General features: G+C 57.5%; 1 protein-coding gene across 1 annotated transcript; it reads right to left on the reverse strand.

Moving 5' to 3' along the window:
* Window positions 1-218: 218 nt before the first annotated feature.
* On the reverse strand, window positions 219-22820 carry LOC122903148 (proline dehydrogenase 1, mitochondrial-like). Its single transcript, XM_044243682.1, has 14 exons — window positions 22533-22820; window positions 17954-18162; window positions 12540-12574; window positions 11890-12039; window positions 10331-10395; window positions 10050-10166; window positions 9531-9610; window positions 8063-8144; window positions 7296-7388; window positions 7055-7201; window positions 5809-5984; window positions 4554-4652; window positions 898-986; window positions 219-823 (listed from the first exon to the last, which is right to left on the reverse strand). The coding sequence occupies exons 1-14, from the start codon at window positions 22803-22805 to the stop codon at window positions 636-638; spliced, it is 1803 nt and encodes a 600-aa protein (XP_044099617.1). The 5' UTR covers window positions 22806-22820; the 3' UTR covers window positions 219-635.
* Between the last annotated feature and the right edge of the window lie 3358 nt (window positions 22821-26178).

Consider the following 26178-nt stretch of genomic DNA (forward strand, 5'->3'; position numbering starts at 1 on the left):
GTCATCTTAGGTTGTGGAGTTAAGGGGTGGGAGTGTCTAGCACCCCACAGAGCCAAACCTGTGATACAGCCTGAAGGGATTGGTGGGTCCACCCCACCCACAGTGGGCCTGGTCCCCAGGGACACATGGTGCCAGGGAGGCAGACCCATAAGAGCCACTCCATCTTTGCTGCTGACCCCACACGACGGTACAAGGGAGAAGGCACTGCAGACACGAAGTTAAGGGCTGCAGTAGTGGTTTATTGACCAGGCTGGCTTTCCCAGCCTGGCGACTGCCCGCCTGTGGGGCTCGGGAATGTGGGTTGGATGAACCCTGGCAGAAGGTGGTACTTCAGGTCCAAGGTCATGGGGGCAGGCAGAGATGGTCGTGCCCACTTGCTGAAAGGCAGTTCCTAGCAGTTCATGGTGGCTCTAGCAGGCATCAGACACAGCTTGAGCACCCACATCCAGAGCTGGGGCCAGAGGAGCCCTGAGGCCCCACTTCCAGCAGGTCTCAGTCAAGGCATGAAAAGTGAGTCCATGTGAGGTTGGGGTTGGGCTATAGCAGTGGCAATGGCCGGGGGCCGCCCAGAGCCCCTCCCAGGCCAGGGCTGGAGGCCAAGTGTGAAGGTAGATGACGATGGTTGCCCATGAACTCTAGGCTGGACGGTGGAAGAGGCTGCCTGTGCAGACCCTCCGCTTGAGCTCCTGCCACAGCAGCTGTCGCTCCCGCCGAGCGCCCTTCATAACACTGCTGTTCTCCATGGCACGGCGGGACAGGTAGGGTAGCACCTCCATCACAGGGCCATAGGGCACGTACTTGTACACAGGAAAGCCCGCCTGGCCTGTACATGGGCGCAAGCAGTGAGTCCCGGCCCCAGACATCCCCAGCCCTGCTCCCCAGGAAGGCCTAGCTTACCCAGTGGGAAGCTGATCTGGTCGCACATGCCCAAGAGCTGTCCGAAGTACACCTGGCGATCCGCAGGGTACAAGCCCAGCTCCTTCATCCTGCAGACAGACGATGTGGCAGGTGAGCCCCTTCCCCGCCACCAGCCACCTGGTCCTCATGCATACACTACAGCCTCCATCCCCTGCAGTACGGGCATGGCTATAGACTGCGTGCTGCCCAAACCAAGTTATCAGCCCTCCTTCCCACCACAGCCCATGGCCGCCAAGTTCCCTCTTCCCCCTCCCACTACACTTTCTCCCCCTTCCCTCTCTTCTAACATAACCTCTGTTCTGGCACCCTGACCCAGCGAGGCAAGCCTGCACAGGCTCTCAGAGGCCCTCCCCTGCCCCTTTTTGAGCCCCTCTGCTTCAGAGCCACATCCTCAGTCCCTCAGCCCGACCCAGTCTCTTGTCCTCCTCCTGCTGGTTGCTCTGTCCCATAGGCCAGGATGAGCCACTGGTGACCACAGAGTCTTTAGAAGTCGGCTTGCCTAAACTGTAAGTATCCCACACACGGAATTTTGAAAACTGGAAAAATGAATGCATTATTTTTCTGAAAAGCTGAATATAGGTAATATTTTGGGTATGCTGGGCTGGCTAAAGGGTATTATTGAAATTAACTTTATCTTTTTTTGTGTGGCTAATGGGACATTTAGAATAGATGAAGCTCGTGTTTCTGTTACTGCTGCTCAGGTGTTGGGGTGGATGGCCCCCAACCCTGTCCAGCATCCCCTCCTGTCCTCACATGCCCCCTCGTAGGATCTTACAGAAATTCCCAGGGTATGCTGAGGATTCCCACATTTTTACCTCCAGCTTCCTGTATCCACATGTCCAGACTCCACATATCTGCACCAGCGCTCTGGAACCTGCCCTCGTCTTTCCACCGCCTTCCAGGGGCGTGTTAGCCTGGGTCATCCTCACACACACACACCCCCAGGCCGTCGGCCACGAGTGCGCTTCGCTGTCTCCAGGGTCCCCCTCTTCTGTCTCAGGCCCCTGGCCCTTGGACCACTGAGGACACCTCACCCTGGCATGAGGGACATCCCACAAGCCCTTTTCCTCCTTCCCGCAGAGTCTCACTCCGACGTTGGGGCAGGGGGAAGCACCCAGTATAAAGCAGGCCACAATCTCTACCATGCTGCCCTGGTCTCCCGTTTAAGTATCTTTGGTCCTCACTGGAATGTGAACGTGAACCCTGTTAGAGCACAGCTGCCACCATATTAATGCCCACCTGACTAATGGTGGGGACCTTTCGGTGGCTCCCGCAGTGATGGCTGCTGACCCCTGGCCATACCCTGTGCCATGTGACTGCAGCTTCTCCCAGCAGGTGGGGGCTTGCCACTTGCCATCTAGGCTGGGCCCCCTGAGTTCCTCTGGCCAACAGGACAATAGCAAATGTGATGTGGGCAGAGCCTTGCCCTCTCCGGGGCTTCTGAAAGCCTGAGGCCACCATAAGGCAAAGCCTGGGCTGGCCTATTGGAAACAGGCCATGTGATGCAAGTCCCCCTTTGCTGCCCCTGCCAACAGGGGGAGCCATTTAGGTCCAGTCAGGCCTCTGCTGACCACAAATGCAAGAAAGACCCCAGGCAAGGCCAGCAAAAGCAACCCCAGCTGAGCCCAGCTCACACTGCTGGCCCACAGAATACACTGTTGTTCAGAATACACTGTTTGGGTTGCTTTGCCACGTGGTCAGGGCTGACCCAGGCTGTCAGACTGAGATCCCTGATGTGGCATCAGAGACCCACGATAGTGGCATCTGTGGAGCCTGGCCTGGGCCTAGGAGGCTAGGAAAGGACAGCATGCTCAGCTGGCAGTCCAGGGGGAGGTGGGATGACATGGTCAGGGCAGGAAGCTGCCTCTGCTAAGACATGTCCTAGGCAGGAACATTCAGAAGACAGGAAGAAGGAAGCCTTTCTGGGGACAGGTTACAGCTTTCAGGGTTCCACTGCCCTCTATGTAGCTGGGGTCTGAGCGGACCACCCATGATCCCTCCATTAAATGCGAGTGGCCAAGCAGAGCCTACTGAGTTCGTAACAGATACCCAAGAGGGCACCACCTCCCATACCACTGAGCCACACAGGGGCCCAGCACTGTGCAGGGGTGCAGGTCCCCAAGTGCCGGGCCAGGGGTGCAGGGATGCTCTTTGTGTACATCGTCTCATGGAGGACCCTGGTGCCTGAGGGTTCAAGCTTTGATCAAGTTTCCATCACAGTAAGATTTGTAAGTCTAAGGGAAAACCAGGTTTTAAGAGTTATAACTTTACCAGGTGTTTGTTTTTAAAAAGTCAGCCTAGACCTAAAAAAAACTTTTTTTCTTTTGCGCCGAGCACAAATGGTGCCCCTAGCCCTCTGACATCCAATGACAAGGATGGTGCAGCCGAGGCAAGAAATGAGCACCTGGGAAGGGCCTAGGGATAGAGCGAAGAAGGCAGAACTGTCCTATCCAGCTGGGACTCCACTCTGCCCCCACCCACCCACCCTACGGAAGCAGTCAGACCTGACCCTGGCAGGGACTCGGCCGGAGGACGGGTGGGGGTAGAGGGACCTCGGTCCGGGTGGCCTCAGCACTCTTGTCCCCAGCCTGCTGGCCATGACTGCTGTGCATTAGAAGTCATGGTTTCTGGCTGCAGTTTCGGGCTGTGAAAAAGCAAAGCCCTCATAAGCCGAGAATCAGTGCCTCATCCCTGCCTGGGCTGGGGGCAACCAGAGTCAGCTCGTCAGGCAGCGCCCCACCCTGGCTGCTCCCCCGTCCTCCTGCCCAGAGCCCAGCTTCGCCACAGGCCTTGGGCGCCCTGCTCTGCACCTGGGAAAGGCCGGGGCCAGCCAGACCGGGGCTGCTGTGTTTTCTGTGGGGCCTCAAGCCCAGGAAGGTGGCAACCGGGGCTAGAACCACCCCCATGTGATGCTGCTTTGGTTGAGACAGAACACACAAAAACAGGGTAATGACGCTGGGACACTTAAGAATTTACTTCACCTGGGACGCCTGGGTGGCTCAGTTGGTTAAGCAGCTGCCTTCGGCTCGGGTCATGATCCCAGGGTCCTGGGATCGAGTCCCACATCGGGCTCCTTGCTCGGCAGGGAGCCTGCTTCTCCCTCTGCCTCTGCCTGCCTCTCTGTCTGCCTGTGCTCGCTCTCTCTCCCTCTCTCTCTCTGACAAATAAATAAATAAAATCTTTAAAAAAAAAAAAAAAAGAATTTACTTCACCTTATTTCTCTATCTGACTTGTATGGATTCTACCAGAGTTTTCCTCCACAGGACAGGCGTTTAAAGAGAAAACAGACTATATTAAATTCCAGATGCAGTTTAAACAGTGAGAGAAATTATTTAGAAACGAGGTGACGCGCCAGAGGTCCCCCGAGGGGTGCGGACGTTACACGCCGTATTTGTGCATTTCAGTAAGCTGTTTACATCACCTAATGAAATTTCAGTTTTGACTTTGCAACTTTAATAAGTCAGGTATTAATTTTATAAACCAGAGGAACTGCAAATAGCCTTTTTGCCACTGCAGCGCCAACACCCAGTGGGGTGTGGGGAGGCAGGCTCCTGCAGGACACTGAAGCCGGCGCTCCTGCTTCCCGGGCCTCTCCCCCACGGAGGAGCACCAGACGGCTGGAGGGGGTTGCCTACCTGTGCAGCGTGAAGTGGACTGTGTCCTCATTGTGGGAGGCCACCATCACTTTGGCCCTGGTGTTGTGCTTCAGCTCCTCCAGGATATAGTTGAGGCACCTGAGGGGAGTGCCACGTGAGCCCCCACCTGCAGAGGCCGCAGGCAGGCCCAGGACCATCCAGCGAGCCCGCCCCTCCCAAGCGTGGCCACAGCAGTGAAGCCAAGGCTGCACTTGTCATTCCTCAGCACCTCGTAGGTACGAGAGACAATGTGAGCAGCACCCAGGGCTGGACACATTTGACAGGGGACTAGCCGGGACACAAGCAGGTGACACTAGCCGTGACACCTGCAGCTTCGCTTCTGGGTAGGAGTCCACAAGGGATTGGGGGGGCCCTCCCTCCACACATAGTATGAGGGTGCTACCATGTGGCAGCCACGGTGCACATCCTCGGGCCCAACAACCCCACTGCTAGGAATGTGCCACAGCTGTGTCCCTGTGAGCACTCGGGGGCCAGGTGTGCCATAGGCCACCACCTTAATGACCCCGAGGGGCACGCTGCTAGCTGTTGTGTTAACACCATGGGCCTGCACGCAGACACGGGAGGATCCTGATGGGCGTCACGTAGAAAAGCAAGGGCCACGGGGCTGAATGCATGAAGCCAAAGCTGATGTGGGCGCACATGGCCACTGTGGAAGCTCTGGGAAAGTAGAGGGCCCCACCAGAGAGGAAGCAGGAGCCAGGCAGATGCTCGGGGTCCGAATTTGCAGCACACACAACCTCCTAGAGTGAAGGCATAGGCCCGGCCGGTCCCTGCTGCATGGCAACGTCAGCCACACAGACCCAAAGCAGACACAGAATGTCTGGATTACCCCGATGCGTAACAGGAAAAGCAAAAGCTGTATACAAGTCAGGAGGACCACTCAGGGCTTATCCCTCCCTTGTCCTAAGTGTCAACAAGAGCTGGCTGGGGGAGCTGGGCCAGTTTAGTTTTATTCAGTAGGCTTTTCTGTGCTAAAGATGTACCTTAACAGTTTTGGAAAAGGGAAGAACAAAAGCAGGGGATCCAAAAAAGAAACAGTAAATTAAAAAGCAGAGGAGCTCATCAGTACTGGTCTCAAGCATAGGTCTCACTCCTGCAGAGGCTTCTGATGTGCAGGGCTGCTCCCCCTCCAGATGGGCATCATGTGGGGTCATCACCAGCACCCCTGCCCTGCTTTCTCATTCCCCCGCCCAGGAAGCCATGAGGCCCTGAGGGCCAAGGAGGGCTGGCGCACCTGTGGTACATGGCATTGGTGGCCTCGTACGTAGGGTGGATGGGGTCCTCATAGCCAATCTCTGCAGCACGGCTCCGCTCCTGGGCCATATATGCCCCCCGCACCAGCTTGGCCCCAAAACACCACCCCTCGCGGCGAGCCAGCTCCACATCCAGGGTGATGTTGTCATAGGCATCCTGGGGGACCAGGGCCAACAGCTGAGGAGGACCGGGATGAGGCCCTCTCCAGCCTGTGTCCGCTGAGGCCCAGGTGCTCGCAGGGTACAGTCACCGTGGGACACCGGGGCCAGCAGCAGCCACCTGACCTACAGGTGCTTAGGGGAGCCGGGAGACAAGCAGGGATGAGGAAGGCCCCTTGATCGGTTTCTTAGAAATGGGGATTCTTCTGTGCAGCCTGGGACAACCCTGTTGGGGGACAGATGACATGCCAGCAGCCACGGTGCACTCGAGAGTCTCCCTGGACCGACTCGAGGGCAGGGGTGCTGCATGCTATGGACACCAGCCTAGACCCCACCCACCCACCCACATCCCCGCTCCCCCAGAGCCTTGACACCCATCCCACACCATGTCTTCCAACCATGGGACCATGCTCTGGTCCCAGAGCAACCCAGGCTAGGTCTGTGCTCAGCAATCCCACCCAGAAGCACCCCGGCTGCCTCCAGTACATGCAAAATTCTGAGCAAGTCTTTTTATAGGGAGGGGCCAGAGCTTTCATCTATCCGATGGGACCCAAAGTAAAAGAATGGCAGCAAAAACCAGTGACTTGTGAGGCCTTCAAAATCTGGGGCTTGGGTGCCTGGGTGGCTCAGTGGGTTAAGCCGCTGCCTTTGGCTCAGGTCATGATCTCAGGGTCCAGGGATGGAGTCCCGCGTCGGGCTCTCTGCTCAGCAGAGAGCCTGCTTCCTCATCTCTCTCTCTCTCTCTGCCTGCCTCTCTGCCTACTTGTGATCTCTCTCTGTCAAATAAATAAATAAAATCTTAAAAAAAAAAAATCTGGGGCTTAAGGCACATCAAGCAGATTGTAAAAAGGCTCCTTCACCTTCCCCCTACCACTTAGACACCCCTTCTGGGATCCAAGTCCCAGAGAAGGGGCTGGTACACAGCTGGGGACAGGGCCCTGGGCCTTTCTTCCTGCTCAGAGTCAGTCGCACTCAGGTAGAGGCCTCTCCCCACACCAGCACAGGACTTAGACAAGGGGCATCCCCCCAGCCAAAGGCTGGCAGGGAGTTGGCGGGCAGGGGCTGTACCTTGAGGTAGCACTGGTACGTGTTGAAGATGAGTGGCTTCCCCACATTGAACTTGCGCTGCATTGCCAGTGTCAGGCGGCTGATGGCCGGCTGGAAGTAGGTCTGCTCGGCGTCCACCATCAGCCGCACGCCCATCTCGGTGGCTCTCTGAGAAGCACAGGGGTCCGACAGAGGGTTTGACTGGGGTCAGGTGAGACAGGTTCCCCACCCCGCGCTCTGCGCACATCCCAGGGTCCTCGACCTTGGCCAGGACGTCCATCCTTTGCAGCATCCTCGTCATCTGCTGCTCCTCCTCCGTGGTGAATCGTGACAGCAATGGCTCCAGCTGTCCTGTCTGGGGCAGCATGGAGTCAGGCCACAGCAGGGCTCTAAGCTCCCACCTCTGAAAGCCACCACACCCCCAGCCCCAGGGCACCCTCCTGCCCATGTGTGCAGGTCCCCGCCAATACCCAGGGCATGGTCCCCAGGACCAGCAAGGCCCCTCATCCCCACCCCTTCCCTCATCTGTGCCCTGCCCTGAGGCCACCTGGCACCATGGTACCCCAGAACCTCACTGCCAGCCAGCACCCTCTGACTCACAAGGCTAACTGCCCCAGGTCAGGCCTGCACCCAAGGTATCTGTTCCCATAGTGAGACCCCTCCGCAATGACCCCAGCTCCCACCACCCTCTGAGAATGGCAAGGGAAACCCTGAGCTACAACCAGCCAGCTCATCAGTCCAGGACTGTGATGGGGGATAACAGGATTACCGCCATTTCAGGCCACTGAGGTTTGGGACGACCCGGCATGCAAGGACAGATGATGGGGTCCTCTGTCCCCCTGTGCAGGGCACTCGGGGATCTGGCCTCTTCCTCTGGACTACAGGGGTGTTGTGCGGCCAGTAAGGACACTGGTCTCAGTCAACTGGGTCCCTGGCAGCTACCCCCCAGGGTAAGGGACAGCGAACATTTCCCTTCTCAGCCCTGCACCGCAATGAGACAGGACTTAGGAGTGAGGTGTGGTCAGTCACCTGCATATTCGGGACCACCAGGTGCTTGGAGAGCTCGGTCCTGCTGTCAATGAGGCTGCTCCAGTCCAACAGGTCCACGGTGCTGTGGGAGAAGCTGCATCAGCTCAGGGGCACTAGGATATTGGGGGGCCCAGTTCCCAAACCAGCCCATGCCTTAAAAGTATTCCGCAAGTCCAACCCCCACAAAACCCGCCTCGGTGTTGAGTTTTAAGACAGATAAAAATGGGGGCGCCTGGGTGGCTCAGTGGGTTAAAGCCTCTGCTTTCAGCTCAGCTCATGATCCCGGGGTCCTGGGATCGAGCCCCGCGTCAGGCTCTCTGTTCAGTGGGGAGCCTGCTTCCCCCTCTCTCTCTGCCTGCCTCTCTGCCTACTTGTGATCTCTGTCAAATAAATAAATAAAAATCTTAAAAAAAAAAAAAAAAGACAGATAAAAATGGAAACCAAAGTGGAAACCAAAACAAGAACCTTCTTGCACTGGGGCAGCAACAGCTATTAAAAACCCAGCGTTGGGGGTGCCTGGGTGGCTCAGCGGGTTAAGCCTCTGCCTTTGGCTCAGGTCATGATCTCAGGGTCCTGGGATCGAGCCCCGCATCGGGCTCTCTGCTCAGCAGGGAGTCTGCTTCCTCCCCCCTCTCTGCCTGCCTCTCTGCCTACTTGTGATCTCTGTCAGATAAATAAATAAAATATTTAAAAAAAAAACAAAAAAACAAAAAAACAGCGTTGAGGGGCATCTGGGTGGCTCAGTTGTTAAGCGTCTGCCTTCGGCTCAGGTCATAATCCCAGGCTCCTGGGATCAAGCCCTGCATCAGGCTCTCTGCTCAGCGGGAACCCTGCTTCTCTCTCTCCCACTCCTCCTGCCTGTGTTCCCTCTCTGGCTGTGTCTCTCCCTATCAAATAAATAAATAAAATCTTTAAAAAACAAAAAACAAAAAAACAGGGTTGAACACGAAGAACACCATGGGCCCTGTCAGGCTTGGGAAAGAGCCAACCATGGGAGGCCAGGATGAAGACAGACCCTGAATGTAAGGGGACAGCTGCTACCACCCTAAGGGCCCTGGTGATCTCAGTCCCAGCTTCCAGACCCCTCGGGATGAGGTGTGGGCCCCTGCAGGATCTCAGCTGTCCCAACCTTCTGCCGGCCTACCATGTGGGTCCTGGGGAGAGCCGAGTGTGGCACCCTTACTCAGGAACCAAACAATTCTGTGAGCAGCCCTGCTAGTTCAGGGGCACTCCTACCCAGCTATAGTCTGGACCAGCCCCGGGCTAGCTGCAGCCCTGGTCCCGTGGACTCCAGGCTCCCTGGTCAACTCCTGTGCGTCTCAGGGAAAAGATCCCTCAGCATTATCACCCCAGGCCCATGCTCTTCAGGATGGCAACCAGGACTGGGAGAAGCCATTGGGGCTCTGCTGAAACCATGGCTGAATTAGGGCAGATACTCCCAAATTCCTGGCTCGGGGCCCACTCTTACCCAGACACACCCAGGGTCTCTGCAGTGAACCAGTTCTTAATCTCCGTCCTGGATGCGATGCCCATCTTGGCCACGCTTTCCTTGGGAAGTAAGGAGTTGCCAGGCCCATGAACCAGCGCCAGTCCCGTTCATTAACATTTCCTACCCACCCCCACCCCAACCTCCACATGTCTCTGTTGCTCTTTTGACTTTATTACACCATTAATGTGAACGGGATACAGTCTGGGTGTTCCTGCCTCACAGACAGGTCTATTCTTATCCATTCCTGGTGCCCCTCCCTGGACCCATAGCTCTGCAGTACTCTGAGGGGCAAACCCTTCTCCCCGAACCCTCCCACCCAGCATGCCCTCAGCCTCTATTCGATTCCTTCCCAGCGGCCCCCAGCGTTGTGCTGCGGGCAGGCAGGGCGCGCTACAGGCCTCTGGAAACCCACCTCAAACACTACCTGGCCAGTTCTTCTATCCCCTCAGCCCCGACAGTGCCCACCCACTCACACCCACCAGGGCAAGGCTGTCCCACCTGCAGCGCAGCCACCTCCAACTTCGTATCCACGGCAGCCACGCCAGCCTTCCCCTGTTCTGCAGCCATTTGGTGAAAGAATCGCCTCCACTTGGTCAGCACATCTGAGAACTGCAGCTACGAGTGCAGACCTGAGCCGTCGTCTCTGGCACATGCCCAGCTTCCCGCCCCCATGACCCCTGCAGAGCCCCTGGGCCCCCTCCCAGTTCCACCTATGTGCCCGGCTCCCAGCACCCCCAAGTTCTTAACCAATTCTGCAGGTGGAAGGTTCTGGCACTTACCAGAAACTGAGGTCTCCCCAGTGCAGTGAGCTTGATGGCTGAGAAGCCGTCCTCACTGGCTTGGCCTGTCAGAAGCACACCATTACGGCTCTAGATGGGGACAGGGAGGACCAGGAGCCTGGGCCCAACATCCGAGCCCCTCAAGAGTTAGCTCTCACCAGACAGGTGACGGACTGCGAATGGCTGGGCATGGCCCCCTTCCTACCAATCAGCTGCCACATACACAGTACTGGGTCTCCCTTCTAGATGGGTCCCCCTTCTAGATGGGTCCCAAGACCACCACGGTGCCTTGAATGATCCAGTGGTCAGACTGCTAACGGTGCCAAGGCCTCAGCAGATCACTCCTCCCTTCCCCACCTGGCCCTAGCAGGGGCTGCGGCCATGTCCACAGCAGCCACACTTCCTGGACAGGCCTTCCTACCCTCCCCAGAAGCAGCCCTAGTGGGAGCTCGGCCAGCTCAGGCTAAGGTTGAGGGGCGCCAGGGGCCCCTCCCAGCCACCACCACCCCCACCCAGCCTTGAACATGAGGGGAGAGCCCAAGTGGCCAAGTATCCTGGGCTGGCTGCCTAACCACTTATAGACAGAAGGACGATGTTCCTACTGAGCCCATAAATACATGGGCGCACCCCACCTTAGAGGCTGGAACAGGCAACTTGGCAGGGTTGGTTAGCCACATGGATCCCGGAAGCCAGTGGACAAAGGAGCCAACAAGACTGGGTCATTCTGCCCCTGCCTCAAGTCCTCTCCCATGATACTATCCCTCTAGGCTGCCCATGGGGCTGGGGGGAGCCCTAGGGTTCACAGAACCCAGAACCACCCAGCAGAATAGACGGTGGACACAGAGGGTGCTCAACCACACTTGCCTCTCTTCTCCCTTCCAGAAACCCATGACCCATCTTCACTTCTCTGATGTCTGCTTTAGGCAGAGCGGGCACAGAGGAAGGAGACGCCCCCCTGCTCTGGACCCGCATAGCCAAGTCTCTGCCTGACCAGCCGGCATCTCCCCAGCCCTGCTCGCACAAGGGCGCTTCTGAGCACCACTCACTCCCACCCATTCCAACATTCAGCAGGTACGGAGCCCACTGACGAAAGAGCTGCTGGGGCCACGCGGTGGGGCTGGGGCATGCCCACCTGACTTGTCTCCTTAGGCAAGCACCCCTCCCAGAGGTGGGGGCAGAGGTGGGGAAGGAGTCCTCCCTGGTACCAGCTCCTGGAACAATGCTGCCACTGGCAAATCCGAGTGCCACATGTGGCTAGGCTTGAGCCCCTGACCCAGACAGTAGGCAGCTCAGCCGGCTGACAGCCTTCCTGAGGTTCCCATCCAGGCACTGGGAAAAGGCAGGAGGTGCCGAGCTCCTTGGACAGGGCTGGACTCGGGCGTGACCCCGGTATGACTGTAGCCTAGCCTACGGCTTCCCCGGTGACTGTCTAGGCCACCCAGAGGGGAAGCCTCAGGCGAGTGCTCCAGCCTGGCCTCACTTTCAGCCATCAGCATCTCCACACATGGGGGGTCAGCCCTCCCTGGCAGGTGTCCAGCCAGCAGAGAGGGGGGCCCCACCTGCAGCCTCGATGCAGGCTAAGAACGTCTCCATGTGGCTGTCACACTTGGCTTCGTTGGCATAGAAGTAGGTGCGGGCACTGATGACTCCGTCCCTGCGGTCTCCAAAGGCCGGGTGGGCCTGGTACTGCTTCTCTCTCTTACTTGTACCTGGAGGGGCAGGAATGTGGCCTGAGCACACATGGGCTGCATACAGTGCTCTCGGTCCCGCCCAACTCTGGGCAAACACAGGGCTTCCCTGGCCTCTAGCAGGAGCCGCTGATGGCCCCCAGGCCCCTGCCCTCAGGACTGGCTCCCTGGTGGCCATGAGGCCTCCCTGCACCGTGTTGCCCATCACTCCCTGCTTCTACGCTCACTGTTCCTTCTCCCCGGCTGAGCCCTAGTCACATGGCAAACCTGGCCAAAAGGGCAGAGGCCAGACCCCCCAAGACCCAAGGGGACCAGGACCCCTGGGAGCGTCCTGAGGATGTCAGCAGATTCAGGGCAACAGCCTGGGAGCGTACAGGGAGAAGTCACGCGCACGCAGGGAGAAGCCTCGGCCCCCAGTCTCGCCTGTGCCCTTGAACCAAGGTCTCCCAGGGAGAGGTTGGGAACAGGGGAGGGGACAAGTAGAGAGAGTATTTGGTCCTGAGCAGCCTCCTCTTACTCACCACTGCCCTCCCTCTCTACAGCTGACGTACAGGACCTGTGGAAGGAAGAAGAGGGTGAGGGTGGGTCAGGCCACCTCAGGCAGCAAGTGACAAGCACAGGTTCCCTCTGAGCAGGTGGGGGTGGAGAGGAAGCCAGAGGCTGAGAAGCTCAGAGCCCTGAGCCTGACCCAACAAGGAGGGCTGGAGGAGAAGGGCTGGGTTAGCCCAGGCAGGTTAAGAGTGACTCACGTGCCCCCCCTTCCTCCCTACACATGCAACTCGGGCCTGCAGGGTCACCTCCCCTGAGCAGGGTGGGGCAGCAGCCTCACAGACCCACCGGGCCTACAAGCCCTACACCCTGGAGAAGCCTCAGATTCCCCGTGGGTAGGTGAGGAGTGAGTACAACTAGCTGACAGCCCAAGGCATGGAACAGGTGCTTGAAGAAAGCTAGCTGTGGTGGCATTCCTTCTCAAAGAAAGATGGAGCCTCGGGAGCTAGCCAGCGCTGAGAAGGAATGGACCTGAGCAACCACCAGTGCACAGAATTCCCAAAGGTGAGGAGCAAGGCTCCTCGCTTTGCTCTATGCCCCCTACATCCAGGCCCCTCCAACCGCCAGGAGCCCTAGGCCCGGCTCTAGACTCCTGCCTGGGTGGGCCCACAGCTAGCTCCACCTCCGGCCAGTACCTGACAGCCCCCTTCTTCATTCTTGCCCCTCCAGTGTATCTTTCAAGCGACAACCAGAATTTTTCTTTTAAAATGCAAGCCCTCCCATCATACCCAAATAACACCCCCCACCTTCATGAGGACAGGACAGTGAGGCCAGCCTGAGACCACAGCTCCTCTGCCCAGAACTCGGGCTCAGCCCCACCACCCTGGCCTCCCTGCAGTCCCTCAGCTGTGCCCTCACCACCCCCATCAGGCCTGCCCCTGCCCTACGGCACCCCGATCCTGGACCCCTGCCAGAATCACAGTGGACACTGTCCACCCTTCAGCGGTCCTGCCGTCTGGGACAGCAAATGTCCCGGCTAAGCCCACCCAGAGGAAGGAGCGGCTCACCATCACTCTTACCCAGGCCTGGGGGGTGGCATTCGAGGGGCTTCATCCATCATCTGACTTTGTATTTAAAGGCTCTTAAGTCAGTTCCCACAGAAAGAGCTCAGCCAAAGCCCTGTGGCTATCCAGTGACCTCCCAGAGGCTCAGACCCTGGGGTCCCTGAGGCTCTGCTCATACTTCACAGGAAAAGGAGATCTATTCCCGCCTGCCCCACCCACCCACTTGAGACAGAGGTAAAGCTAGCGATGCTGCTGAGAGATAACCACACCTGCAGTGGCCTCAAGTCGAGTCAAAAAGCCAACCAAGGCAGCTTTTGACCTCCCTACTCCTACAGCAAGTCGGGGGCAGCTGGCCACCCTCCAGAGAGCCCTCCCTTTGGACCCCAGCTCTTGCGTGACCCCAGTGCCCATACCTGGCAACTCTGAGCCAGGATGCCCCAGGTCAGGACCCAGGACTCCAGGAGCAGGAGGCCCCCCATGCCCTGCTGCACAGCCCACAAGGCCGCAACCTGGGGATGGGGAACAGGAGCCACTTCATTGCAGCTAGACACACGTGCTTGATGCTCAGAAGAGAAGAGGGTGAGGTATCACTGTGTGACAACATTTGACTCTGTAACATGAGAGAGAGGTCGGCCCCCTGCAATAACATCTCCACCGGCAACAAGGGGCCCCATAAGAACAGCCACAGGCTGTTGGCCCAGGTACAAGCAGGCAGAAGCATGGCTCAAGCCCCATCATCTTTGGAACCACACAGCCCATGGCTCAGAGAAACACAGGTATTCGTCTCCAAGGTTCCTGCCTTGTAGGCAGGGCCGCATTCCATTCACATGGGAAATCATTATCTAAAAGGCCCCCAGTGGCCCAGCACTGGCCTGCCCACCCTCCAAGCCCAGCCAGGCTCCAAAGGCACAGGGGAGCACTGGCCACTCCCTTCCTCACTGACAGCAGGCCCAGCGGCAGGAAAGCAGAGGCTGTGGCTGCTTCCATCAGTGAGCCTCCCGGGCACAGACCAGACAGGAAGCACTTCAGCAATGGACTGAGCAGGAGAACCGGGTTGGCCGCCTTGTTGTGTGGTCAGAGGGCAGCGGCCTGTCTCCAAGCAGATGGCACCAGCAAGGATCCAGGCCACACTCTCAACCGGGCCTGGAGGGTGGGTCGCAAGAAGACTAAGATGGCAGCTGCCAGGCGCAGTGGAGGGAAGAAGGGTCATATCACCAGCGGGGAAACTCGCAACTGTGCACACACACACACTTGCGAAGCCCAGGATGTGGAAGAGGGAAGAGAACACACCTGGGGCAGAGCGCAGAGGAGGGTGAATCCCAGCGGCCCAGGGGACAGGTGGCAGGAAGGCCTGACCGTCCATCCCCCTGGCCGCCTCCAAGCTCCACCTGCTACACTGGGGGATGTGTTGGTCGGATGCATTTTAGAACAAAGCAAAAAGTGAGGAGAGCCCTCTCTGGGTCTCCGCTGGGGAATGTAGGTGACCGGAGGGAGAGAAGCGCAGAGAAGTCCAGTGGGGCTCCTTCTCATCTGCACACCTACCTCCCTGGCCCCCCAAGACCCTGACTCTAGGCAGCACCCAGGTGCTCTGTGCACCCTGCACCACCAGCCCCGGGGAGAGCTGCCACTGCTCTGAGCTGCCAGCTAGCCCTGGGTCTGCAGAGCCACGACAGACACACCTGCAATCCACACTGTCCCTGGGGATCCTTCTCACAGCCACTCATCGGGAGATACCCTAGCCCCTGTTCCCCACAGCTCTCAGCCTGCTGGGGAGATTCTATGGGGCTCTTCTAGAGCCAGGGCCCACGCCTCTGCCTTCTAGCAGGTGTTCTGGGAAACACCTTCCCACCCCAGTCCTAGATGGCTATTCTCTTTGTCCAGCACTTACAGCCTCCCACCTCCTGCTTCCTGGGCCCCCTACTCAGACCCTCGGGGAGGCTACTGGGCACCCTGTGCATTCAGACATGTCCATCCTCTCTGTGCATTGCATGCTCATGCCCAGGGCAGGCCCAATGCCACCTGTGCCCTCCCTTCCCCAACTCCTATGGCCTTAACTTGGGGTGGTAGCCTCTCTATCACTCCCCAGAGCAGGGTCTATGGGCCTCAAGACAAGACTCTCGAGACAGACCTCTGCCCCCTGCCCCACCAGGGCACAGAAGCAATTCTCCGCATGGGGGTTGTGTGGATGGGGACTGCATGGTTCGGAGCCCCTCCAGAACAGGAACACCCAGTAAGCCAGGCAGTTTGACAGTATAGCTCTCCAAAGGCACTGGGCCACCTGGCAGCAGAGCCAGGCGTGAGTCTCTGACACCTGTCACCAACAACAGATGGTGGTCCCCATGTTAGGATGGGAGGGGCCGACATTCACATCCCAAAGTCCACCAAGTGGGGATCCTTACAGCATCAGAGGCACAAACATCAGGGTCGCCCTGGGCCACAGGCTCCTTGGCTCCATGACAGGGCAAGGCCGGCCCACCTCCCCATGTTCCCCCGGCAGAACAGGCAGCCAGCCAGCTGGATCGCCCTGTGAAAGGAGCCTTCCTACCAGAGGGAGAAAATCCCACTGTGAAACCACTCAGCCCTCAACCCAGACACAGCAGGGACAGAGAACTCATTACTCATTCAACAGGCAGCCCCACTGAAGGCAGCAGCCCCACAAGGAGTACACAGAGGGGTGCCAAGCTGGAGAACCCCGCCTTTAAGACAGCAAATGGCGAGGCAGGGGCTGGGCTCCCCAGGCCAATCCGCTGCTGCTTCTGCTGCTGCTGCTTGGCTTGGACATTCCGTTCCCAGGGCAGAAGCCTCATGTGATGCCTTTCTCCTTACTCCCCGCCTCTCTTGTCCCCAAGCCAGAGCAAACACCCCAGCCTGAGACAGGACAGGTTACTCAGCAGGTCTGTTCCAAGCCTCACGTGATCGGGCACAGCTGCTCTCAGAACTAAGGGCCCCAAATGCAAGCAAAGGCCTGACATGGAGGGGTGCAGGTACCAGCATAAGAAATGGGCATTTTGCAAAGAGGAAGGGCTGGTCTTGCCTGGATCTCCTGTGAGGCCACCTCTCCAGGAAGCAGAGGGTGGCCTCGTTCTCTAATTTTGTTCTGTGGCCCAGAGGGTCGGTCAGGGAGGTACCTATCTGTTCCTATGCTCACTGCACAGAGAACAGGTCCTGCAGCAAGTTGGTGACCTCAGGAGGAGACCCTAGGTCAGCCTGCCACACTGCTCCTGGCTGTCTTTCCCTTCTGGGACCCCTGGGTACACACCAGGCCTGCCAGGCTCCACACTCATCAGGTAGAGCCCACCCTCTGATCAGAAAACCCTTCCAGAAGGAGTGCCTGGGTGGCTCAGTTGATTAAGCACCTGCCTTTGGCTCAGGTCATGATCCCAAGGTCCTGGGATAGAGCCCTGCATTGGGCTCCCTCCTCAGTAGGGAGTCTGCTTCTCCCTCTCCCTCTGCACACCCCCTCCCTGGCTCATGCTCTCTCTCTAATAAATAAATAAAGTCTTAAAAAAAATAATAAAGTCTTTAAAAGGGGCAGGGTGGAGTGCCTGGGTGGCTCAGATGGTTAAGCGTCTGCCTTCAGCTTGGGTCATAATCCCAGGGACCTGGGATTGAGTCCCACATCAGGATCCTTGCTTGGTGGGGAGCCTATTTCTCCCTCTCCCTCTGCCTGCTGTTCCCCTTGCTTGTGCTCTCTCACTGTCAAATAAATAAATAAAATCTTTAAAAATAAAAGAAAAGAAAATTAAGAAATGGAAGACAATTTTTAAAAAAAGAAGAAGAAGACAGAAAGGAGCTAGGCAAGGCTGAGACAGTGGGCCCCTGTTCAGCAGGTCAGCGCTCCCTCTGAAGAGATGCTTTAGGAACAGGAAGCCAGAGCTCCTCCTAGGCCAGAGTCAGCAAACATCTTTCATAAACGCTCAGGCAGCATCTATCTTCAGCCTTGTGGGCCATATGGCACCTGCCACAGCTACTCAACTCTGCCCCTCTAGAGCCAAAGTGATTTGAATTTCAAATACTTTTCACGTATCACAAAATATTATTCTTGCTTTGTTTCAACCATTTAAAAAAAAAAAAAACAAACCATCTCAGCTTGCAAACTGCACAAAACCAGGCAGGTGGGCCACATCGGGCCCTGGACTGTGGTTTGCCTTCCCCAGTCCCCGCCCCTCCTCCAGCCTTGTGCACAGGAGGCCTTTTGTGAAAGCCCAGAGCTGTCATTCTCACGGCACAAAACTGCCAGGACCCCGGGCAGAGCCCAGGTAGGCCGCTGATGAGCAGGCTGACCAAGCTCTCCCAGCCTTGGGGGGAGCCTTCTCCCAGCCCAGCCCCAGCTGGCCCCAGGATGCCTCAGGGTAACGACCAGATGCCCAGGTGCGCCTTACTCCATCTCCTTGCGCTCAGCCTCCTGGGGGCTCAGATCCTCCTCCACCCCATAGTCCAGGATGGAGCCCACTCCGAATGCCCTGTTGTGCCGGATCAGGGGGCGGATGGACTCCTGGTCCTCGCCGGCCACGAACTGCCCATAGAAGGTCATCTTCATCAGCTTTTCGAACAGCCTTTGCCCCAGAAATCTCCTGGCGATATGGAGCAGCTGAAAGGCAGAAGGAGAGGGCTGTCCTGGCTGCCCGGCCTCCCCTGTCCCCAGCAGGACACACTTGCTTCCCCCACCCCTTTCGCTCCAACCATAAAACCTTGGCACACTCTCCCCTGGGCCAAACTCGACTCCCGGCCTTGGTTTAGCAGTGGACACCACTGGCAGCAGCTCGTTTCTCTGCCTGTAGCTACTGTCAATCCACTCCTCGTGGAGGAAGAGGTCCCAGGGCACGCCCCCCAGCCCCGCCAACAGCCACTCACCTCCCTGCCCCGCATGCTCACAAGTGACCCCAGCAGCACCCAGCGGGTGTCTGACCATCACTCAGTGAAAGAAATGAATAGCAGGTCTCTCTGGGAATCTCAGTGCGCGTGTTCATCCTAACATTCTTTGTATCCACACCTCAGCAGGTTATGCCGGGTGGGAGGAGAATTTGATACAGCTTCTTAGCAGGCGAGCACCCAGATTTTTCAATGTTTTCTTCACTGCTTATTCCAAGTCCCTAAAACAGTGCCTGGCAAGGGGCCGGCCCTCCAGTGGTTGCCGAGCAGAGGAGCACAGGCTAAATTCAGAAGGAGTCTAACTTCAGCTGGAGTGAGCCCTGGGCTAACAATAAGCCAGGTGAGCATCTACAGAGTCTGGGAGATGGAAGCCCACTGTAGGACCAGTTGGGGAATCAGTACCATCATCCAGGGCCACAGCAAACCCACAGCTCGAGTGGACGTGCCCCTGAGGAAGACAGCTGCCCATAAACCACTCAGCTTTCTCCTCCAATCACGTTTTGCCACATCCCCAATTTCTGCTGTCATTCATTCCAAGTCCTGAGCCGCTGCTTTGTGCCTGGTAGGCTAAACAAAACAGATAAGGAGCTTATATCCCAGTAGGGGAGGAACCTCGAAGAAGAAAGTCACCTCCACAAAGTGATTCAGAACAGTGGTGAGGGCATGATGGGTGGGAGATGTCTGCTAACAGATCCAGAGAGGGAGGCTTGCCAAGACACAGAAGTTGCACAGATCCCCTGCACTGGGATAGCCAGAGCAGGAAGTAATGAAGACAGCGGAGTCCTCTGAGGCTGGAAGGGAAGGCTAATGGGAGAGCACATCTGAGAATTCCTGTGTGTCCACTGTCCCCCAGGCTTAGCTCTCAGACAGAAAAAGCCTGAGGTCTGCCAAACCCAATGGATAACAGAACCCCTTTTGGGAACAATCCCTTGTCTAAAAAGAAGTATGAGCAAATCCAACACCTTCACTCCCCAAACCAATCCTTAGCAGCCCCACACTGGCCAGAGGGGAGACATGCCTGGAATCACAGGTTGGTACTTGGTCGAGACCCTTAGGAATAAACCTGAGTCTCCAGGCCATCCCCTCTGCCTTGCCACAGCCTCTCTGTGCACTCCATTCCATTGCATCTCACTGTTTTTGTAAAGAGGATGAGTAACGGAAAATGAGAGACCGACTAGGGAGAACGGAGAAGACTGCCTTGGCCCCACATAGCCCAGGCCAGAGGTCAGGGAATCCATGGGCCACAACAGCCTGGCCAGAGGAAAAGCAGGGTCTTGATTATATCAAAGATCACCCCAGTGGTAGGTGGGGCACAATCGGACACCTGAATACCATCACCTGGCTATGGTACGTGTTAGTCCTGAGAGGGGTCAGGAACCACCCCATGCAGAAACAGGCCAGCCGTCTACTCTCGGGCCAGCCAAATCTCCTGTCCAGGGCCACATGATAAATAATGCAGGCTGTGTGGGCCCCACGGTAATGGTCATCACTACTCCACCCTGCTAGTGAAGCATGAAAGCAGCCACAGCCAATGTTAATCAAAGAAGCAGAAGCGAGGCAGATGTTGGAATTTGGCCCAGGGGAGCCCTGGGCTGATAACCTCCCACTCCCACACCTTCCCCCTCCCCCACCCTTTGCACTGACCAGCTCCCCAAGGGGAGGCGGGACTCAAAAGGAATGGCAGGGAAGGCTGCCCAGGTCACTGATCAGGTCACTCACCCTCCCACCCTGGCAGTAGGAAGCCAGCCCATCACAGAAGGCTATGGAAGCACATGGGGCGGGGCTGGCGATTCCAAAGCTAACTCCAGAGCAAAGCCATCCCTTGAAAAACTTCCTAGCATCAGGTGTATCCCTGGGGGCACAGCCTGAGAGGAAGGCAGCCCACACTCTTCTCCAGATGGGGGCATCCTTCGGGGTCTTAGAAACTTGCCCTAGGAACACATATACTTGTTCTCACTGAAAAAGACTCAAACAGGTATGTGCACAGTAAGGAGGGCTAAAGCCGGTTCTCTCTCCTCCCTGTCCTCCAAGGCCACCAACACCATCCAGTCTGTCCCCTTCCTCTTCTTTTACCCCCGTCTGCACTGGCTTACACCCAAGCACAGGAGCCTTCGTCATGAAAGACCTGAGTTTTCTGAACCCTTATCTTCTGGCAAAGGAGGGAGTCCCAAACCAATGCAACAGCTCAAACAGGGCTGCTTTAGGCTGACACTCCCTGGGAAGAGATTTGATGATTCCCCAACTGCCCCCCTCCCCAGGAGCTGCACAGACCCGTGCCCCTCAGCAGGAGGAATTTCTACCCCAGGCCAGAGGACAGGGTAAGTAAGTACTGGTTCTGCAGCCTGCAGCCTGGTGTCTGCCCCACTGCCCCATTTCCTCCAGTGCCAGCCACCAAGGCCACCGACACCAGTGTGACCACTGGCAATGTTGGGGTGGAACAGGTTTTCCAGGGGGCACACAGAGCACCCTTAGTGGGCTCCCTGAAGGCGTCCTCAGGGCACAGGTGGGATGGGAGGGAAGCCTGGGAGAAGCCTTCCCACACCTTCAGGCACCCACCGTGGTCCCTGCACTCCAGCACTTTCTGGCCCTTGGGCAGCGGTCACCCACAGTACCCAACAGTCTCCAGCTCTGCTAGCTTCTCCTCTGGCTTTGATCCAAAGGAAGAATGCTTAGTGCTGAGATGGGAGAAATACAGCCTGGATGGCTCCAAGCCTTCACTCCCTCCCTTCCAGCCACACGATGGCAGCCCTCGCCATTCCTGCCCCACACATCGCAGTCCCACCCAGCGGTCCCATGACACCTCCACTGCAGGAGCCAAGTCCCTGCCCTTGCCCTCCAGAGACCTCACAGCCAGCCACTCCCTCTCCTAGGTGTTCCCGCCCCCCAGCCACCTCCGCCCTCCTGACCACTGCACCCCCAGAACCTGCTGCTCCTTTCAGGCTTCCCCTCAGACGTTGGTGCTCCCCAGAGGGTTCTCATCACCTTCATCTCCCCCCCAACCAGGTTCCTTGACCGGTGAGTGTCCCTTTCCACCCTCCTCACCAGTTGGCCTACACTCCACAGCCACCAATTAGCCAAAGGGCATCCACGTCTACCACAAACACAGATGGCTTCCCAGAAGCCTCTACCTCTCCAGTTCTATCCCTTCCTCCTCCACATTCCCCTTCCACTTCCACTACCAGCAGTCCCAGGTTGCATCAGAGTACAACTTCTGGAAAGACCCAGTCCAACACTCTGCTAGCCTCACCATGCCCTCAGACCCTCCCAACTCTGACTCTGACCTGTACCCTCACCTCCCACCCACTGTGGTTTCATCTTCACCTAAGCCTAAAGTGTGGCTTGGTGCTCTTCTTTGGTCCAGCCTCCCCAGCCTTCTCCAGGGGCCAAGATAGGCAATACCACACACTCAGTACAGTCTCACTTGAGGAAGAGCCTTCCAGACCCTTAGCACCAACAACAGCACCCTTGCAAACTGTTCCCAGGATCCTGAAAAACTGCCTTTTCCATACGTCCAGACTGACAGTGGCTAAGACAGTGTTCTGCTTTTTACTTCCCCAAAGCCCTCACACTTTCCACAAGTCACTATGTTGAAGTAATAAAAGCTGTAGTTCAAGTGGCTTCCCATTTCCCCCAACACTGTTCGGAATGGCTGTATCTAGTGAACTCCTGAGTCACATCTTCTGAGAACTCTGGGTTCCCAGGCCATGAGCCCTTTGACACCACCAAGATTTCCCTTCGGGCCACACGGAAGACACTCCATTTAAATTTCTGGTGACAACTTTGCATTACTGCAAGCAGCATATACCTTAAAACTTCAGAAACTGGTCTTTGTTTTTAGTTAGTAGTGACTGGAATATAGGAAAATTCACGAGGCCCAAAAGGGAATGCAGGAAACACCTCCCTTCCTGACTTCCCGGCTACAAGCGATGCTCAAGGGGCCCGCGCTTTACAGTAAAACTTCATGAAGTTTCCGGGAACACACAGAGGATCCGGCGCGTGTCCCTGCTTGCACGCGGCGGTGCGCACCTGCCCACCTGCCCACCTACCCACCTGCCCGCCCGCCCGCGCGCCCGCGGCCCGCTCACCCACCTGCTCGTGGTGCGCCAGCAGCGCGGACGAGGCGCACAGGCGCAGCACCAGCAAGCTGCGCACCAGCTCCCAGCTGCGCCGGCTGCGGTACGCTTCTTGAGTGTTGCCGAAGTCCACAACAGGCACCGGCGGCCGCGCGGCCTCGGCAGTCCCGCATCCTGGCGCAGCCTCCCGGCCTGCGGCAGTCTGCTCGCGAGCCGCCGGCGCGGTGGACAGCTGGGCGATGCGGGGAGTGCCGCGGCGCAACGCAGAAACTATGCGCCTCACAGCCATGGCGGGGCGTCCGTTCGCTTCGCGACTTCTTAAGTACTTCCCTCCGGCCCCGCCTCTCCCCGCCGGCCCCGCCCCTCCCCGCCGGCCCCGCCCCGCGCCCAGCCACGCCCTCTCCTCGAGAGACCCTGCACCGCCCCAGGACGCGCGCCCCCATCCTGAGCCACGCCCTCCCTCCTGTGGACATCCGCCCCACGCCCTGAGCCACGCCTCCTCGTTGGGAGGCCCCGCCCCGTGCCTGGCGCAGAGTCTTCTAGCGAAGTCCCGCCTCGCGGCGGAGCCCGCGCCTTGGGTTGGAGAAACCGCGCTCTGTCCGAGAAACCGCGCTCCACACCCTGAGCCGCGCCCTCTCCTCGGGAGACCCCGCCCCGCGCCCTTGAGCCGGACCCTCAAGTGTGGAGGCCATGAGCCGCGACCTCCCCTCGGGAGGCCCCGCCCCGCCCTAGGATTCGAGGCTCATTGCCTGGCAAAACCTGTCCCGAACTCCGAGTCGCGCCGGCTGTAGTGCGGCCCCGCCCTGCGCCAGATGCCCTGCCCCAGATCCCCTACCCACTGCTATGAAAACCGTGCCCAGCGCTCCCAGCGGCTAGGTCTCCTCCGGAGGTCTTACCCCGCCCCGCCTTAGGACCACTGCCCTCCGCTGGGTGGCCCCGCCCCGCGCTCCAAGCCGCGCCCCCTTCCTAGGAGGCCAGACCCGTGCGAGTTGCGAAGGGAGGGCGTTCTGCTGCAGCCTCCGCTACCCAGCGGCGCCAAGCGCGCCTGAAACCCTCCTTCTCAGCCTGTGGCCACATCCCCGAAAGAGACCTTGTCGCCTCGGCTGCTTATTCCTGGTTCAATATTTCCCCTAGGAGACCCCGCGCCTCCTGGGACCGGATACGCAACCAGTCATACGATTTACCCCTGGTTATCCCAGGTCCCTAGGCTGGCCCTGTGGGTCCGGAGCCCGAGCATTTGCGCCATCGCGCACCTGCACACCCGGGCTCTTCTGCTGAGGCGGGGAGGGTGTAGAAGCCAGCAAGGCCGGAAGGCGGTGCCGCTTCTCCCATACAGGGGCATTTTTGGAAGCTGTTCTTCCTCATTCCTAGGCCTAGGGCGCGAGGGGAAGGGTGCTCCTTAGGGGCTTGCGCAATTCCGTTCTTTCCGTCTTCCCAGTCCCACTGCCCACCCAACGCACAAGCATGGACCTCCAGGTTCGCCTGGAAACCCCTGCAGCCCCCACGGTTCCTAGCCCCACCGCTTCAGGCCCTCAGTGCTGCTGCGCATGGGGGCTAACAGCAAAGCCTTAGCTTTTGCCACCTCCCTCAGGCCTCCCTTCACTCCTAAAAGCCTTCCCCCTCTCTGTCCCTCTGCTTCTGATGCCCTCCCTTCCAACGTCGTGGGTGACGTGCCAACAGAGCTCCAAATATCATCTCCTGGGAGGGACCTGTCTTGACTGCCAACCAGAGCACCCTCTTCCCCATCACTCGCCCCTTGGCCCCTCCTACATCTCATCAGGACTTTCGGGCACCCGGGCAGGTGCTGGGTCTGACTGTAGGTGGCAGCCTCGGTCAGCCTCACTTGCCTTGTTCGACAGGCTCACTATATGCTTCATGCATTTCAGTGCATTGGATGTCATTGGGCACTGTTGACATTTGGGGCTGAATAATTCTTTGTTGTGGGGCAGATCTGGGCACTGCAGATGTTTATCAGTAGCCTCTACCCACCCGATTCCTCCTTCCCCCACACCTTACTCAGGTCCCTGGGGAACAGCTTCATCACTGCTCTAGGTTGAGGGAGGCTTTCTGAAACAGTCATGGTTTTTCTGCGTACTCTTGCTCCTGCTGAGGTTGGAGAGAAAAAAAGCAGAGACAAAAGAGACAGGTGAGTCAAGGCCTAGAGGCAGGAACTCAGGGATCCCTTCAGCAGCTTAGAAACTTAGCTCACCAAGAGCAGGTCAGCCTTGGCAGCTGGGGGTGGCCACCGGACTCCCCCTCTTTCCTTTCAGGGATGATCTTCCCTCCTCCTGAAAACCCTTCAGAGCTTCCCTACTGCCATCATGGCAAAGCTGCATGGCTCAGTCTGACTCACCCACCATCAGCAGCCGGGCCCCTGCCCACACCCACCATCCCTCTCTCACGCACGCTGGTCATTTTGCCATCCCCTCCAACCCCCTCCCTTGAGCTCAAGGCCACTGTTTGCATGTTGCTCTCAGGTACCTGTCCTTCCCCCTGCACCCCAGGCTCCTTCCTTCTACTCCTCAGGGTCCGTTTGGCAGGCATGTCCCTGGCTAGGCATCAGCTTGGCTACAACTCCCTCTTCTTGCATTAGTTGCAGGCTTTAAACCTTAAAAATAAAGCTTCCAGTTATTTTGCCAACAAAAAATGGGTTTATTCTGGAAAAGCAGAGAATGGCAATTCGGGGAAGGGAAGATGGGGCAAAACCATAGGCAAGTCTGGAGAGAACAAAGGAACGGAATACTCTTTCATAGAGGAGAGAGGGCAATTGGGAAGGAACGGTTATGAACAAAGAAGTCCTTTGAAGTAAACAGGGAGTCTGAAGTATAGTGGCTGAGTTGCGACAGTCTCCTTCCCTGGGCGTTGGTGGAGGAGGAGAAAAACCTCCTACTGGGGTACTGAGGCAGCTAAAGCAGCCCAGCCTTGCAGGAAGCTCCTTTTCCTGTTGAGTGTGAGAACGCCCCCTGCTGGCCTCCTGACTACATTTCTAAACCACCTTCCGTTCATTTTATTTATTTATTTATCTATCTATCTTTCTATCTATCTAGGTCATTTTTTAAAAAATTTTTATTATTATTTGTTTCTTATGTTAGTCACCATACAGTACATCATTAGTTTTTGATGTAGTGTTCCATGATTCATCATTTGAGTATAACTCGCAGTGCTCCATGCAACATTTTATTAATTTTCACATTGGTGAACCTGCCTCCCAAGCCCCAGCCAGCTGCCCTGTTCCCCACACTGCCTTTTAATGTGTCCTTATTGAATGAAGGAAGGAGCGAGCACGTATGATGTAGGAACCTTGACCCTCTGGCTCTAGGCTGCTGGCTGTGGGTTTGAGATGCAACTTCTGGGCCTGCCCTGACCCCTGAGTCACCGTGGACCAAACCCAGCCCTTGCCCAGCATCCTGACTCCTGCTTTCCATGCAGACATCCCTTCGATGTTCCATTCTCTCCTCTGTTGTGATACCAACTGCCCAGTGTGCAGTGTTCTCCCAAGAGCATCTGTACCCAGGTACCACATTGGACCCAGATTCTCAGCAATCAGCCTCCCCCCAGGCATTGTGCATCAGGGGAAACAATGCAACTGGGCAGGAGGCACAGTCTTGCCTCATGGACAGGTGCACACACCAGTCAACGCTGGCGACATGCTGCCAGCAAAC

The sequence above is a fragment of the Neovison vison genome, chromosome 3 (assembly GCF_020171115.1).
Source record: "Neovison vison isolate M4711 chromosome 3, ASM_NN_V1, whole genome shotgun sequence".
Lineage (NCBI taxonomy): Eukaryota > Metazoa > Chordata > Mammalia > Carnivora > Mustelidae > Neogale > Neogale vison.

Coding starts and splice junctions, on each gene's coding strand:
- LOC122903148 (XM_044243682.1), bottom strand. CDS start 22,805: ATGGCTGTGAGGCGCATAGTTTCTGCGTTGCGCCGCGGCACTCCCCGC. Junction 10,396..11,889: donor AGCCTGCATCGAGGCTGCAG/GTGGGGCCCCCC, acceptor TGCTTCTGACAG/GCCAAGCCAGTGAGGACGGC. Junction 9,611..10,049: donor TGGAGGTGGCTGCGCTGCAG/GTGGGACAGCCT, acceptor TTACTTCCCAAG/GAAAGCGTGGCCAAGATGGG.